General features: G+C 35.4%; 2 protein-coding genes across 3 annotated transcripts; one reads left to right on the top strand and one right to left on the bottom strand.

Annotated features, from left to right (window-relative positions):
- Positions 1-300: 300 nt before the first annotated feature.
- On the top strand, positions 301-9,774 carry LOC127807516 (probable RNA-binding protein ARP1; the record flags this gene model as incomplete). Its single annotated transcript, XM_052345416.1, is given in 6 exon segments — positions 301-427; positions 1,798-1,834; positions 1,967-2,204; positions 2,561-2,671; positions 2,784-2,881; positions 9,246-9,774. Coding segments are annotated over 4 exon segments (500 nt in total), but the record flags the coding sequence as incomplete, so codon positions are not given.
- Positions 9,775-10,528: 754 nt separating this feature from the next.
- On the bottom strand, positions 10,529-15,253 carry LOC127807514 (psbP domain-containing protein 3, chloroplastic). 2 transcript variants are annotated; one of them, XM_052345415.1, is made up of 10 exons: positions 15,087-15,253; positions 14,944-15,013; positions 14,746-14,864; positions 14,597-14,662; positions 13,029-13,109; positions 12,866-12,948; positions 12,662-12,737; positions 11,877-11,995; positions 11,696-11,740; positions 10,529-11,045 (listed from the first exon to the last, which is right to left on the bottom strand). In XM_052345415.1, the coding sequence occupies exons 1-10, from the start codon at positions 15,163-15,165 to the stop codon at positions 11,019-11,021; spliced, it is 765 nt and encodes a 254-aa protein (XP_052201375.1). In that variant the 5' UTR covers positions 15,166-15,253; the 3' UTR covers positions 10,529-11,018. The 2 variants fall into 2 exon arrangements, with proteins under 2 accessions (XP_052201375.1, XP_052201374.1); XM_052345414.1 differs by lacking the exon at positions 10,529-11,045 and adding an exon at positions 11,057-11,504.
- Between the last annotated feature and the right edge of the window lie 2,587 nt (positions 15,254-17,840).

Below are 17,840 nucleotides of genomic sequence, written 5' to 3'. Positions count from 1 at the left end.
TTTTTTAGTGCTGACAATGGTTTGTGTTGAACTAAATGTATGGCAGATTCTCTTGTAATCTAGCTGGAAATTTAATCAAAACTCATGTCTGTTTCTAATGTGCTCAGTCTGTACAATATGAGGGTGGATTACTGTTCAGTGGTGAAGAATCATGTGTTTACCTTACCCCATGGTCCAAGAAGGAACATGTTTAGTATAAAAATAATGCTGTGGAATCCATCAACCTTATCATCCAATCTACCAATCTAGCTGTCGTAATTTGTTCCAAGTTAATACTCCTATATCTGTTCCTGCTTCTAGGACGTGTTAGATCAGCAGCACCTTATGCTGGAAGTGCTCCAGCTGCTCGGGGGCCTTACGTTGGAAGTGTTGGCTACCAGCAACCAGTTTCTTACAGCTACCAACAGTTTCTGTATCCTCCCTATGGGTAAGTGTTGCTTTCCTGTTTTGAGGGCCAATAGTTCATACTTCATTGTGCAGTTTATATCCTCCCTTGTTCACGTTCAGATTGGTTTTATGGGGTGGATCATCTTGTTCAGATTCCTCATGTGACATTAAATGTGTTCAATGTATTATTGTACATTGGTCTTTAGAAATTTGAGTCATCGTACTTTATCTTTTGTCATTGCTAAATATGAATGCCCTGTTCACATGTTACTGCGGATCAGTACTGGAAATTAAAAGAAGACCTGCATATTAAGTCAAACTGTTGTTCATTGTTATCAGTGACTTTGTCTTGGTTTAAACTTACCTTTTGCTATTTTTACTTCTGCATCAGAACTTTGTTGTCACTTCTGAATATTTGAGTATATCTAGACACACGAAATTCATTAATTTACTTATACATCAATATATTTTCTAAAATTGTGCTTGTACTAGAAGATGTGACTAAATACTGGTGCATAATATGTAGAAGCTATTTTTATCCATTTATTAACCCTGACAGGAAACACATGCCTAAGCTCCACAAGTTAATTCTTCTCCCATCTAGAAACCAGAAACTGAATTGTAATAATCCTTGCTTCTACATATCAAAGCATTTGCTTATTATTCTTGTAGAACCACTTACCATTCTATATTCCTTTGTCATCCCTCTGGGTTTACCTTTCTTTGCTATACATAACTCAGCAGAAGTTTTCTTTTTAGTCCTGGATCCTGGATCTCATGGATTATGTTTCAGCTTTGATCTAAAATTTGTATATACCATAACAATTTTGTCTACTTATTCAAATAGAAACAAAGCTGTACTGAAACGTACAGGAATAATCCTTTTCATTCCTTGGAGTTCCCCATTCATTGCTATACATAACAGAAATTTTCTTCCAATAACTTGAGATTGGCTACATGAATCATAGCTCATCTTTTACCTCATCAAGCGCCACATCCTTGATTAAACTGCAATCTAACATTTTTTTACTATCTCAATCTGTGTAATTTCGGTTTCCCTCATTGATTTGCTGTTTAGCATTTTTCACCTGAATGTGATTGCCATTTCCTGTCTTCAAATATGTGAGCTTGTCATTAGGATACTTGAGAGTGAAGTGCGGAAACCATAGCGGGAATTGGATTTTGAGTTCCTCACCCTTTCCTTGCCTTGCTAGCTAGTGCGCTTATTTGTCTGAATAGGAGCAAATAGGCTATGCTGAGTACAAATACTGTGTCCGACATTGTTGATTACTTATGCATCTCATTTGTCATTTCTTTTCTTGCAATATCATGTGTGCAAGATGCACCCTCCCTCCTACATTGAGATATTAATTTTCTTAAAGACACACCATGCTTTTTTTATTCATGCAGGTATACAACATATGGCCCTGAATATGTCTACCCACAGGTTGATTGTGCTCCAAAATAGATGCTCCAGTCAAAGTTTTAATCTTTTATTAGAATAAGAGAAACATACAATGACCTTTTTATCTCATATTACTAACTTGTTCCTATATGGTTGCTGTCAACTTTTTGCCAGGGTGTTTACAATCCATATGTTGGTCAACAGTACCTACATATATATGGTGTGCCAGGAACTGTTAACCCAGCTATGTATCCTTATGGCCAACTGGGGCAGGGTATTTCTGGTGGCCAAGGCTATGCTGCAGTGCAAGGCTATACAGTGCCAGGACATCAGATTGTGCAATTTAGTGGGCCAAGTGTCAATGCATTAACAACTTCATCTATTCCCACAATTCAAGCACCATATCCAGCAGGCAAATTTTCCTTCCTTGGAATATCTTTTCACACCTTAATAGAAGTCAATATGTAACATATCAAACATATTCATACATCTCTACGCATTTCAGGAGAACTTAGATAAACATGTTATATAGAAAATCAATGAAAACATAACAAGCCATCAACAAGATGAAAAGGAGGAATGGGGAAATGATAAAAAGCCTCATGTAAATGGTACAACTTAAATAAACACGTTATATGGAAAATCATTGTAATCATAACAAGCCCTGAACAGGAGATGAAAAGGAGGAATGGGAAAATGATAGAGGCCTCATGTAAGTGCTACATTTAGGTGACAGATAGATCAAATAAAGAAAGTTCTTCTGTGCAGGTATGGCTGCACCTGTTCCTGCACAACCACAGTTTATTGTTCCCGTCCATTCTCCTCAGTTCATGCAAGGTAGTGGTCCTGATCAAACAGCTGGGTGAGAGGTTGATCCAGGTGAGTCCCATTTGTCACACTCAATTCTGGGGTTGAGTTTTTATTACTGTTTTGGTTGTCCTCACCACCTGTATGATCTTTGAATCGTGATTTATGTTTATCATTGACTCAGGTATCTTTAGATTGCAGCAGGACTAAGAGCATGCCACTGCTACTTGAGTGGCAGGATCTGAATCCAGCATTGCAAGAAGTTCATTTTGCATTCTAGAGGTATGCAATTCCTGCCTTGCCATTACACAGTTGATTAATGTACTTGTTGGAAAATGATTTAAATTCCTGAGTTGGAAACCCATTAGGCTTGGCCATCCAAAAGACATAAATCAAGACATACATTAACTAGAGAAGTTGTGCATTAATTTGAAACTCCAAAAGACATTTAGAAATTAATAAGGCATCCCAAATGACATTCACAAAACACTCATAATCAAAATATAAAAAGACTACCTTGGAAATATTGGGCATCTAGATCTGAGGTTAAGAAGTACTTGGTTCCTATCAGTTGGTGCAAAACCATCTGAGGGAACAGGATCAAATCCAAGCTAAGTTGAATTCCAGAGATAGAGGAGTTGGATATCCTGCACAATGGGAGGCACCGACTATCTTTAAGAAGCGTAATCACGCCGCTTAGCAAGAGATTTGATATTTGTTTCAATTCAGGTTTTTTCTAACTACTCCAGTTTTCTAACAGTACTCAAGTTCAAGATGAAAGAATAAGACCTGTGGATTTAGAGGTGAAGCACAATAGGTTAACCTTTAATTCTAAGGAAAAACGCATAGGGTCCCAATGGTGTATGGGGCCACCAACTCATTAATGCATGAATGATTTCACAAATAAAAGTGCATTAGTTTCATATTTTTTCTTTCTTGGTGGTTCCACAGCTTATTTTTCTGACACTTTCTAGGATATGAAAGAAATATTGTAGTTACCATTTGAAATTTGATCATGAGTACTGTGGTAGTGTGTCATCATATACACATATATGCGAGAAAGGTCTAATTAACATGAAAGGATGAACAACATAATATAGTCCAAAGTGGAGATGGAAATATAGAAAAGAATATGATAATTGGAGTGGGAAAGAAACAAGGGAAATGTTATACCCACAAGAAGTTTGATAAACAACCCTTACAAACTGACTTGGTACACACAAATACATAGTAGTTCTACCATAATTAATAATAGTTTATAGTAGTGAGTAGATTTATTATTAATTTTAGGTAAGCTTATTATAAATTTGTGTGTACTATGTCAGTTTGTAAGAGTTGTTTGTTTAACATATTTGTGGATATAGCATTTCCCAAGAAACAAAGTCCAAATGGACACATTTCGGGTTACATAATGAAATCAGAGTGGTAAGATCCAGTTACTCAAGACATGGAGCTCTCTGCAGTGGAGTTTTCAGTTTTCCTTTTGGTTTGTATCTTGCTCTTTAAAGTTATGCCTAACAGAAACAAAGAGAAGGGAATATGATTTTGATTTATTTTAAAATATGCCTATATGTGCAGCTAATGATTACATGAGAGAAATGTTCACTGGAAAATATGTACGGATATATATGTATATATTAGGAGTGAGCACAAAAAAGATACCTAGGGGTCCATAGTCTTCATTTAGTATACTTCCGGCATGAATGGTCCCCCCCCCCCCCCCACCCCCCGCGGGGGGTACCCCACTTTTGGATTGTTTAATAGATCTTATCACCCAAGCATCCCTGCCCTCCAAGCCCCCCTTTCCTCTTCTCCGTAGAGGGTGTTGAATTTTAATTTACCTTCAGGTTTGTCCTCTTCTCCGCCTGGGGATGTTATCCACTGCCGTCCCAAGCCCGGATAAAGGAGGAGAGTTGTGTTAGGTAGCCGACAGCCAACGTAAAACTTAGTCGGATCCAAAACATGAACTCTAGACAAATTATGAAAAAATCGTTTGGGCGTGGGCGTAACCCTTCATAGCGACGCGCTACACTGCCCCCGTGTAGTGACAAGTGAGCTAGGGCCGCTGCATCGGCGCCCGGATGTAGTGATAAATGAGCAAGGGTTCCCGCATTTGCTTGGACGGATGTGGGTAAAGAAGTTAGTCCAAAATCAAAATCAAAATCAAAACCAAAACCAAATCAAAATCAAAACCAAAACCAAAATCAAAATCAAAAACAAAATCAAATTCAAAGTCGAGGCAAAAACAAAATCAAATCCAAAGTCAAGGCCAAAAACAAAATCATAGATTAAGGATTGGTTCATGGAACATAGGAACATTAACAGGCAAAGCTATGGAAGTGGTGGATGTGATGATTAAGAGAAAAATTAATATTATGTGCCTTCAAGAGACGAGATGGGTAGGGAAAAAAGCAAAAACTTATCAGAAGCTGGATATAAAATATGGTACACAGGAACTGATCGAGCAAAAAATGGAGTGGGGATTATTATGGATAAAAGCTTAATAGATGAGGTAGTGGATGTCAAGAGAATAGGGGATAGGATTATTATGGTGAAGATTAGTTTAGGAAGAATGACTATGAATATCTTTAGTACATATGCACCACAAGCGGGGTTAGGTGATGAGATAAAAGTAAAATTCTGGGAGGACCTAGAGGGACTCATACAAATGATACCAAGAGGAGAGAAAGTGATTATAGGAGGTGACTTAAATGGGCACGTGGGTAGAGACGGAAACGGATATAGAGAGGTACATGGAGGGTATGGATTCGGGGAAATTAATAATGAGGGTAAATCTATCCTAGATTTTGCTATGGCATATGGGCTAATTATAACCAATACTAGGTTCAAAAAACGGGATGAACACTTAATCACATATAAAAATATCACCTCAAGCACCCAAATAGATTACTTCCTCATGAGACAAGAGGATCGGTTATGTTGTAGGGATTGTAAGGTGATACCGGGAGAGTGTTTGACTACTCAACATAGACTTCTAGTACTTGACGTCCAAGTAAGAAATTGGAAGAGAAAAAATCACATAAAACAAAATCCAAGAATCAGGTGGTGGAATTTAAAAGGGGAGAAACAACTAATCTTCAAAGAAAAATTAAGGGGTAGAAGGGAATGGAATGAAGAAAGACAGACAAACCAAATGTGGAAAGAAATGGCTAATGCCCTGAGAAGCACGGCAAAGGTAGTCCTTGGAGAGACAAATGGTAGAGCCCCTAACCTTAAGGAGTCTTGGTGGTGGAATGAAGAGGTACAATTGAAAATTAAAAATAAGAAAATTTGCTATAAGGCGGTATATCAATGCAACAATGAAGAAAATCAAAAAAATTATAAAGAAGCAAAAAAAGCAGCAAAAAGAGCTGTTAGTGAAGCAAGGTCAAAAGCATATGAGAATCTATATAAACGACTTGATACAAAAGATGGAGAAAGGGATATATATAAATTAGCTAAAGCAAAAGAAAGAAAAACACGAGATTTAAATCAAGTGAAATGCATAAAAGATGACAATCAAAATGTTTTAGTAAATGAGGGAGCGATTAAGGAGAGATGGAAGAAGTATTTCACAAAATTATTCAATGATGGTGGTGACACAAGAGTTAGGTTGGGACATCTTAGCAACTCCGAAGGAAATGTGAGCTACACATTCTATCGACGCATAAGTTCAAATGAAATAAGGCAAGCATTAAAAAAGATGAAAAATCATAAGGTAGTGGGACCAGATAATATACTAACAGAAGCATGGAAATGCATGGGAGAAGAGGGCATCTCCTGGCTAACGCAACTATTTAATGCCATCCTTAAATCAAAAAAGATGCCAGATGAGTGGAGGAAGAGTACTTTGGTTCCTATATACAAGAACAAAGGAGATGTTCAAAACTGTGAAAATTATAGAGGAATTAAGTTAATGAGTCATACCATGAAACTCTGGGAGAGAGTAATAGAGCAGAGGCTCAGAAAGGAAACAAAGGTGTCAGAAAATCAGTTTGGTTTCATGCCTAGTAGGTCAACAATGGAAGCTATATATTTACTGAGGCGTCTAATGGAAATGTATCGAGATCATCAGAAGGACCTACATATGGTGTTTATAGATCTAGAAAAGGCCTATGATAGGGTCCCTAGAGAAGTATTATGGAGGGTTTTAGAGAAGAAAGGAGTCAAAATAGCCTATATACAAGCCCTTAAGGACATGTATCATGGTGTAGAGACAAGAGTCAGAACATGCGGTGGGGATACTGAACCATTTACAACTACAATAGGACTGCATCAAGGTTCTGCACTAAGTCCATATTTATTTGCCCTAGTAATGGATGAACTCACTAAAGATATTCAGACAGATGTGCCATGGTGTATGCTATTTGCAGACGACATAGTGTTGGTGGATGAAACAAAAGAATGAGTGAACACTAAGCTTGAGTTGTGGAGAAACAATTTAGAATCTAAGGGATTTAAATTAAGTAGAAAGAAAACAGAATATATGGAATGCAAATTTAGTAAAAATGCAAGAGTGGATGATGTTATAATAAAATTAGAAGACCAAATCTTACAAAGAAAAGACCATTTTCGATATTTGGGATCAGTGATTCAAAAAGATGGAGAAATCCACGAGGATGTCGCACATAGAATTAAGGCAGGTTGGCTAAAATGGAGAAATGCATCGGGGGTGTTATGTGATGGTAAAATCCCACTAAAATTGAAAGGAAAATTTTATAGGACAGCTATAAGACCAGTCTTGCTGTATGGCTCAGAATGTTGGGCAGTCAAATACCAACATGAGCAAAAGACGAGTGTAGCGGAGATGAGGATGTTAAGATGGATGTGTGGACATACAAGAAAGGATAAAATTAGAAATGAAGTTATTCGTAATAAGGTAGGAGTAGTGCCAATCGAGGAGAAGATGAGAGAGAATAGATTAAGATGGTTTGGTCATGTGAGAAGGAGACTAAGAGACGCTCCTGTGAGGAGAGTTGATGAAATGGAACAATTAGTCACAAAAAGAGGTAGAGGTAGACCCAAGAAGACTTTGGGAGAGACATTAAAATTTGATATGAAATATATGGATTTAAATGAGGATATGACAAAAGACAGAAATACATGGAAGTCTAGAATTCATGTAGCCGACCCCACATAGTGGGATAAAGGCTGGATATGTTGTTGTTGTTGTTGTTTGTCCGCATTTACTCGTGGATTGAATCTGACAGAAAACATGTGATTATGGTCCTGCAAGAACTTTTCAAAGTGTTAAAAGTCTACTTTACTTTTAGTATGTTAGAGATGCACATGGTCAAATTAATACTCGCACTTCCATTTTGTTGGATTAGATCAGATTGATGCCCAACCCAACACCGAACTGAACATCATTGGTTCTGGAAAAGATTGAACCAAAACCAAACCAAAGCATCCAATAACCTGAACCTAAGAAACCAGTAATTTTTTGTTTGGTTCCAGTTCAAGCCAATGCATTTCTCTTAATAGTAAGTTGTACATCAAAATAAGTTGGTTCTCTGAATTTTTTTGTTGTGCACCACCCCAAAACGGAAACAATATTGCCAGTTCTCTGAAATTTTACCCCAACCCAACCCGCGAGCTTTATTAAACTTGGTCAAACTGAATAAAATTTCAGTTCAGGCCGGCCTTGGGTCCCTTGTGTTAAATGCACAGCCCTAACATACATACTATTAGGTGCATAAGTTTTTTAGAATACCTGGACATGACAACCTGTGTTATTCATTCAAAATATGGTTATCCAATGATTGGATTTTCTTTTGTTAAAGTAAGGAGAAGATAAACATCAGGTAACACGAATCTGTTTGCCACCTAGATCTGCATATGCCATGCTCTATGGTTGATCTAGAATACCTGGACATGACAACCTGTGTTATTCATTCAAAATATGGTTATCCAATGATTGGATTTTCTTTTGTTAAAGTAAGGAGAAGATAAACATCAGGTAACACGAATCTGTTTGCCACCTAGATCTGCATATGCCATGCTCTATGGTTGATCGTGCGTGCATTCTTCCCAATTATTTATACTCCTGTACTGTATCTCAATTCGTAATATTGCACAATGTAAAAGATTAGGGCCTATTCAATTGAAGAAAACATTTTCTAATTTTCTAACTAACAGGCCCTAACATTTCATGTGTCAAACACCAACAACATTCATTTTCAGAAAATTTAGAAAACATCTTTTTGATGTGTTCTAATTCATAGTATAAAAATTAGAAATTTGAGTTTTCTATTTTCTAGTTGGGGGATTCAATCGTACAATGGAAAATTGGAGTAAAATTAGAAAAAGTTTTACATAACTAAACAGGCCCTTACTGTTCTAAAAAGTTGACAAGTGGATTTGGAAGCCTATGGAATTGGATCAAGTTGCATGCGTATATAGGCTTCTTATTAGGTTAGTTATCAGCTTCAATTGATGGTTTTGCACTTTATTCTATATCCCGCGGGCCAGGCATCAGGTTGGTTGTTTCTCCAGGCCAAGTCAGGTTTGTGGATAATTCATCAGAATACAGAATTACCTGTCATGTTCATTGATGTTCACAAGTGCCCTCTTTCTTTGTTTTATTTTTATTTTTTTTTCTCCCCTCAATATCAGTTCCAGGAGTTTGAGAATTGATGTTATGCAGGTTATAGAGAGTCATACTCACCAGAGAAGTCATGTGTCCGAGTCACTCCAGCCGGCAGAGTTGGGAACAGGGAAGATGCAGGCTGCTCTTCCTTCACCTTTGTGCATCTAAACAACGGTCAACGCTACCAGAGCTTCAGATGACTGGTAGGGTCTTGGGTTGATGGGTGCTGGAAATGGTTTCTGGCACCCATCGTAGGAAAATACTGTAAAAATCATGTTCGAATCAAAATATGATTCTTTCATACTTTTGTCCCAGCATTTGGGTCTGTAGATAGTCTCTGGTGTGTAGTGTTGGTTCTTTCCTGCATCGTATATAATAGTTATTCGAGTCTTGTGCATAGCATTAACTGGGTATTTATTTGGGAACTCAAAAGTCTGTGTTCTGGATTATTTTTGAGAGGCTGACCTCAAAGCATTGGTGAAGCTCCAGGTCTCGTCTCATATACAAGGAGATTTGTGTATAGTTTTTCTTTTCTTTGTTCTGATTCCATGGTCGAGAAAATAATGGCAACGCATGATTGATTCAACAGTGAATTGATCTCAAATATAAATTCTTCACTTCTATTTTCAAAGGATTGCATGCAGAACATGGTCCACAGGTATCTTAGAAAGATACAAGGACTTTTCCATTCCATTTCAAGATGCAATTACAGGCAGTAATCCCATTATAGAAAAACAATTGGCAGACGATGGAAGCTTGTACAGTGTACTTTTTTCTTCCTTTTTGTGCTAAAGCGTGAATAGGCAATAATGGTCCTGTTTGTTACAGCTTAAAAGCTGTAATTTTTAGCTTCTAATTTCAAAAAAGTTGGGATGTAATGTTTGTTTTAGCTTATAGAATTCTAATTTATAACTTCTACTAGTTTTTAGAAGGGGTAGAAGCTGATTTTTTCAAAACTGGATACCCTAATTTTTACAACTTCTGCTTAAATAATTATATTTTTATGACAATTTTATTCTTATTTTTAGCAAAGAATTACTCTCTTGTCTACGTAATCATGAATTTTTCTTTTCCACCGTTATTTTCATTTTCAAATCTCTTCCTCTCTCGTCATCTTCCTCTCTATATTTTAATTAATTTTTTTATAACACTTAAAACTTATACATATACACTAATTAATTTTTAAATTATCATTCTATAATTATTAAGGATATTATGGACAATTATACAAAAATAAGTTATTTTTCAGTTTATGGTATTAAACACCACAATTACTTAACTACAATTTCTAAGAAACTGCAGCAAACAGGTTCACAACTTATTCTAAGTTTTAGAAGCTATAATCTAAGAAGCTATAAATTATAATTTCTTTAATTAAGCTGTAACAAACGGGCTAATGTGTCATTAAATCCAACATGGGAGACTTGAGGGCCCGGCTGACCAAAAAGAAAAGCAGATCAAATATGCCACAGGCTGATGAAAGCAAGCAAAGAGATTAAGCCAGCAGCTGCATTGACCGCTATATGAAAACCATTTTGATACACTTGCTTCCTTCTTGAAAGCCATACTTTTCCAAGGGAGATGTTGCAGCAATAGGAGGTGAGGTTGAAAGCAAGAATTAAAAGCATCCCAACCATCATAGCAGTGGAATTAGTTGATATTGTTTGCCTGAGGGGGAATAATCAATGTGGAGATGCCTCAGATGCAGCTCCAAAGAGTGACTTGACTGCAGTGGTAAAGCTAACCCAATTTATCAGAAGCATACATGCGATGCGCCAAGGCCACGCTAATGAATCAGTACTCTGAACCATACATTATTATCTCAGAATCTCAGATTAGTCTGAAAGAAGCAATGGCCTGCAAGGACAGGAAAAAAAGTAAAGCCTCATAATTCCAATCCCAGTCGGGTATCTATTGTGAATGAGGAACAACTCTTCTGGCTCTTTGCAGGTTTCCCATATTTCTCTGATTAGGCTTCTCTAATTAATTGTTCTTTCTCTTCCCAGTTTGATCTAGCACTCCCAAAAGAATTAGTAGCATTACAGATGAAAACGAAAGGAAGATGCATCCTGGTCATTTGTTTACTAAGGTCCTCAAAGGCTCTTCAATTCGGACAAAATTGAGTTTGTCCATGCAGGACATTAAGGCTAATATATTTGCAAATGGAAACCCACACCAAAATCAAATTAAGGAGCCAACTTTCTAAATGAACGCACCTATCTCCTATTCAATAAAAGTTGCACTTCCCCTTGTATTTTATTGTCAATGTCAGACCGGTAGAGAACCTCCTATCCTCTCCTCTTTCTCTTTCAAATACTATAAATTACAAGTTGCCAACTATGAATAAGTCTATAAATTACAAGTCGTCAACTATTAGTAAGCTAATATACGGAAGTAATAATGCAACATTCAAAAACAAGGCAAGTAAAAAACAAGAAAGAAAATTGAGCCATAGGAGCTTTGTGCTTGCAGTTTTTTTTATCAGTACCAAGTTTGTTTAAGCTCACCTTCTCAACTTTGGAACCATATTTTTCTGAATCCTCGTCAACAAACTGCAGCAGATTATATAACTTTAGGACTAAACTTAATTCAAGCCTGATGCACATTACCAAATGGAATGGAAAACTGTAGTTCTTGAAAAATAAAGGACAGCGGATGAACACATTTATTTGTTTTCACCACACTGACCTGTCCTGTGACAGTGTACAATCTGTTGTACCAACCATTGTTTGCCATCCCAAGCACTGAATACAAATGTCGGCAACTTTCACCAGGATTCTGCAGTGTATACTCAATGTAGTATAAACCTGGCCAATAAGCAACATCATATATAACCCAAGTCCCACATGTATGAATATAAATTCATAAAAATTTCTTCAATTACATTAAACTTTCCCACCAAAAGTTCTGCAGCACGGATACTTAATACAGCAGCACTTTTTGTAGCAAGTCAGAGGACTACTCCAATGTTGGACCAACAATGGTTTTCTTTTTTCTTTTTTCTTTTTTTCCTTTTTTAAGGTTAGGCCATCATTGTGATTGAGTAATTCACTTGAAGCTGAAGGTGTTTCTCTTTCTTATGGTGAATCCCAATCTTAGATAAAAGGTGGTTATATTAGGTAGCCAACATTCAGTGTAAAATTCATTGGATCTTTCAACACAAGTTCAGGTAATATATTATGACTGTAGAGCTAGAACTCATGTAGCTGACTGTACCTGATGGGATGAAGAATTATATTGATAATAACGACAAGGCCATCATTATTAACATAGTTGCAAGGATTTGATGCATATAAAAGATGTGATTACTGTTAAAAAGCTTTTAAGGCTTGTGATGATGATAATAGTGAGGCCATCATTCATTATTAACATAGTTGCAGTAATTATATGCAGACAAAAGAAAATGTGATTATCTTTAGAAGCTTTCAGGGCTTGTAAAATGTGATTATATGCATATGAAAAGAAGTGATTACCGTTAGAAGCTTTTGAGTCTATAAGTTTTGCCGCTACACCTGGTGGCCTCTGCCAGCTTCTGTCCAGTCCACTAACCTGATATAACAGATTTAGTGCGCAAATATAAGCAAATGATCTAATTAAGCTTCATTCTGTTGAATCAGCCAATGCAATTTTGTCCTATGAAAAGAATAATTTACAGGATTGAGAATACCAAAACTCACCAGATTCTCTGCAAAAGCATCAACCTTACCAAAAGATTCCAATCTAGTAAAATCGGCACCAAGCCCCGTGATTACTACGGTGACTGAAGCATCCGACCAGTTAATTTTTAATATTCAGAAATCAAATAATGAAGGGATGGATCCACCAGAAACCCATATATACCATTTGAACTAGAAGGTTCTTCAGGGTAAAATCCAGTTACTGATTTGACTCCATTACTTTCTCCTGCACCTACTTGCCAATCTGCAAAATAAAGGAAACTGCTACCATCACACACATAGGCAACTCAATAAGACAATGTATAAAAGCATTAACAGGGTACAGCAGAATATTCATTCAGCAATATCTTAAAAGCTATTGGGAACAATTAAAATAGAGGATCTACAACTCAATAAGACAAGTCTCAAGTGAGTTACAATTGCACAGAGATGCTAAGGAAATTAGTGGAGTCCCCAGTAACCCTGTTTTTTCCTACTTCCAAGTGCATTAATCTAATCTTGCCTTTTATTTTGTTAATTTTTTTTCTTTGAAATATTATCTTTCTGTATGTGCACCGTGGCACTCTGCACACTAATACCTAGAGAGCTTGTTTGAGCAATTTATTTATTTCTGTATTTCTCTAATAAACTTTCATTTTTTTTGGTGGTTAGATTGGTACGAAGTCAAATCACAAGCTTATTCCTCTGACTGCGCTAGCTTCACTCAATCACAAGCTTTAATCCCATTAGGTGAGATCAGCAACATGAATTCTAGTGCTGGAGGTATTCCTCTTATTCACAACTACTCCAAGAACATGGATAGAAGTGGGTTGCACTAGGTAAATGACAGCCAATGTAAAATTGTCAGATATTTTATCATGAATTCAAAACAAAATCTAATGCTCATGCAAGACTATATATAGAACAAAAACAATGTTGTTCTAACAATCCATGCATGCAACACATGATAAATAGATGCAGTATTTAGGAGTTTATTTTTTGTATCTAGAAACTCTAAAATCTTTCTACACGCAAGACACACTAAAACTTGATGTATCAACCGTTGCTTTTCATGCCAATGTCGACTGAACTGTGTTACTGCTTTCCTTATTGCACCTAAACTCTTTTATTGCCTTCGATGATCATGTTGTTCAGTAGTTTGACATACTTGGTGGACTATTTCTTGAGGGGATTCAATTAGTGATCGGTATTGAAGCTTTACTTTAGAGTGGTTCAAGTCTGTAATATGTATATGCTTCCCATTATCTTTTTTGTTGTCCAATTTCTTCTGTGCACCTTGTTCAACCCATATGTTTGCATCTTTGATCCAGTTCTGAAACAAAGCCTCCCGCAAAAAAGAATGATGAATAACTTGAAATGCATTGCTAGGACAATTTTCTATCAACTTAAGCTTTTGGAACAATTGTCAACTTAAAGGTCCGTGTTATTTTGGAGGCCCCGTGCCGTGTCATTGTATACTGAACCCTATTTTGTAATGGTAACTTTAAAGTCAATGACTATTGCTGAGAATCGGATTTTAACTTTGAAGTAAAAATTTGAATTGGGCTTTCCTCTTTGCGATATTCTGTATTCTGTTGAGTTCAACTCCTGATTGCGCCCATCCATCGTTTAGAGTTATCATGATCTCTTGTATAGCTAATCACTTGTACAATTCTATCTATAAATAACTCAAACACCGTGTTAGAAGAGACTGGAACAGAAAAACTTAGACAAAATTGCTTGAGGTCTCACCTTGGGGAATCATTATTTTGAACTTGTTCACCTCATCCGAGTAAAGGCGGAAATCCAGCAGTACATCTGAAACCGAAATAAGCTTCGCAATGAAGAAATTAAGCTCAAATCCAATCAAACGCATAGTAGGGGCAGAAACAGCCGGTTACCTTTATCTGCCAATGCAACGGAAACAATTGAAGGAACCCAAAATGCCGCAAGAACGGACTGAAACAAGACCTGTCTCCTCCTTGCTCCTGATTGATGCTGAACTCCAATACTGCAATCACTGTAGAACGCAGAAAAAAAAAGTTCAGAATAAGTAAGGACACGGAACAAAATTGACTCGATTTGACTCGAGACTGAACCTCGGGCTTTGATGGCGGTGTTCGTTGTTCAGGCAACAGAGAACTTGTAGCCTTTTGTGCTTCTTGAGGCCTGAAGACAACGAAAAAACAAAACTCAACGGCACTGTCTCTACATAACATTTTGAAGGGTTCAGAGAACTCACGACGAGCTTCTATGGAAGATGAAGCTGGAGACCGGATGGCGCTGCAGACGTGGGCTTGCAAACACCATAACGACGCCATTGCCGTCCTTCCTCAGTCGTTCGTTTCAGATTTTCGGTAGATATTGCGGATATATTTTGTCGGTATACGAATTGCATCGTGCCCTACCATCATACAATCTATCCGGCGAGATAGAATATTTTTTTTTGCCTGATTACGATAAATTGAGTTTCGTAATTTGTTTGTAGGTTTAATTTTTTATTTTTTTTAGTGAAATAAAATTTTTATTTGTGATTTATCTTCTTTATCACAATTGAGGGCACGAACAATAAAGAATCGCGTAAAAATGATAATCTCGAGATATAATATTTTTTATATTTTTATAAATTAGAGTTTTGCTTGTTTAGTGCTTGATGTAGACTCTACATTATTCTGATATTTATATTATCAAAAATAGCCTTTCTAGAAAAATCCACGTCGTCTAAAAATTGTAGGAATTGGTTGATTTGATGATAATTTGACAAGTTTTTCAAGTTTTGGTCCAAAAAGTGAAATCGCTCACCTCAAGCGCCCCACACCCTAGCCTGATATAATATAAAGGGGTTAATTATGGTGACCCAATCAGACGCAGTGGTTAGACTCAGGTTCGCTGCGCAGAAGGAGCCTCCTTCTTTGGAGGAAACTCTCACATTGTCGTTGACGAGACTCGATCCTTGGTTTTGATCTAAAATTCACCACGAGAGATACTTTGTACTCTCTTCTTGACCAATTAGACTGTCCATGCAGATAAGCTTTTCACGTTTCGAATGCACAAGGCATCAATCACACACACATTGCTTATTCATTGAATTGTACAGAACCGTTGCTTATAAATAAACACAATCAACGTAGTGGTTTTTGCTCAAGGAACCTTAGTTAAAATGAGTAAACAAATATTAAATTAAAATAAAATTATAATATTTTTTTAATCAATATATAAAATGATTAAATAAGATTATGAATTATTTTAAAAAAATTATTAAATTATTTGTTAAATTTTTAAAAATACACTAAAGGATATATGTGTTATTTTTTTTATTTGTAAGAATCAATATAAATTTATCTAAAGAAATAGAGAGATAAATATATCTAAAAAAAACTCATATAATAAGTTGCATGACTTCTTTTTTAGAGTTTATTAGATAAATTTAATAAAAATAATAGAAAGTACTTTTATTTGTAATATTTTTTATATTTTATTTTTTTTTATCTATATCTTGATTAACAAACAATACATAAAAGTAATTCATTGTCATATTATCTTTCTTTTTTTTTTTCCAATCATATTGAGGGTAATGATGTGTTATTTCAAAATAAGTGCTACCTCTTGTGCTAGCATTTGCGCGACAAGTTTTAAAGATAATTTTTTAATCATCGTCGAGGGGCACGATTAAGTGTATATAAAAAAAAACTAATTCTTGTGATACTTATAGTTGCAATAGAAGTTAGACATGTTAGGAGAGAGCTAGCCATGAGTGCTCAATAGTTATTTTTGTGACATTATGTAGTTAATATTTAATATTATTAGGTATAATTATTGTAATTCTAAATATTGATTGATGGTACTTTTTTTAAAAATATTTTATTTATTGCTTCTACTTTTATTTTATAGCAGAAACTCAAAAATTATGCTCTCACTTCACAGTGAAAAGAAAAAAACTTTTTAGTTAATAAAAATTCATTTTTTTAATACTAACAAAATTTGAATTGCTTTTATAAAATATATATACCTTTATTATTAAGGCAAAATATAGTCGGGTTATCGATCGATTGCTGGAACCATCATTAGTTGAAACTAATAGATTCCAAATAGAACTCAAGGATTTTCATTGTGAAATGGCAATGCAGTGGATAGGTTCTAGATCTATAATATTTCGGTCGTTGGTAAATTTTAAATTTTTTGAAATTTGAGAAATAAAATGAGAATGAAAAGAAGAAAGAAACACAATGTGAATAATTAATGGTTGAGCGAATATAGAGACTTTGTTAATATATCTTGAGTTAAAAGGTAAAATACAGTTAATAAAAAAGACGACTTATTCTATATTTGAAACCATTAATTTTGTCTAATAATGATTATTCTAACTAGATTTTCATCTAGATACAATCTTGATTCTTCTCCATTTCCTCATATATATATATATTTATTTGTTTTTTATTTTTTTTCTCTTTTATCATTTTCTTATTTTTCTCCGGTGTATAGGTTCTAATTTAGGGATATTTCCCTTGCTAATGGGTTATAGTTGCTAGAACTATTGCCCAGATATAACACAATTATAATTTTATCAGATGGTACTGTTTTTACTTTTGCTAATTTTAAGTTAATTTTTGTTTAATTAATTTAATCTAACTAAATTAATGTCCAATCGATGTGGTTCGTGACAGAAATGGTGTTAAAGTAAAAAATTCAAACTATAATAATCTTCATAAGCATTTTTTAACCACATGGGGTCTAAATGTAATATATCTTTTTAATTTAATTTTTAAATAAAAAATTAGGTTTTTTTATTGGAAATAAAAAGAGAAAATTTATGTTTGGCTATTTATTTGTTATCTTTAAGAAATTTAAAAATTGTACAAAACTAAATATATTATTTGTACTTGTATGTTCTTTCTTCCCCCATCCTCTCAATTGTTGGTGGTCCTCCAATAATGGGCAATGGTAGCCTTCCTTTGACAGTTGCCATTAGTAGTGACAAAACTTATAAATGGGAGAA

This window comes from Diospyros lotus, chromosome 8, assembly GCF_014633365.1.
Source record: "Diospyros lotus cultivar Yz01 chromosome 8, ASM1463336v1, whole genome shotgun sequence".
Classification (NCBI taxonomy): domain Eukaryota; kingdom Viridiplantae; phylum Streptophyta; class Magnoliopsida; order Ericales; family Ebenaceae; genus Diospyros; species Diospyros lotus.
The sequence above is the reverse complement of the archived record's forward strand: the minus strand, read 5'-3'. Positions and strand labels throughout refer to the sequence as shown.

Bases quoted from the DNA above. Each gene is read 5' to 3' on its own strand.
- LOC127807514 (XM_052345414.1), bottom strand. From the start codon at position 15,165: ATGGCGTCGTTATGGTGTTTGCAAGCCCACGTCTGCAGCGCCATCCGG. The intron at 15,014-15,086 runs GTGAGTTCTCTG...CGTTGTCTTCAG, and splicing joins ATCTTCCATAGAAGCTCGTC to GCCTCAAGAAGCACAAAAGG. The intron at 11,741-11,876 runs GTCAGTGTGGTG...AATCTGCTGCAG, and splicing joins TGTACACTGTCACAGGACAG to TTTGTTGACGAGGATTCAGA.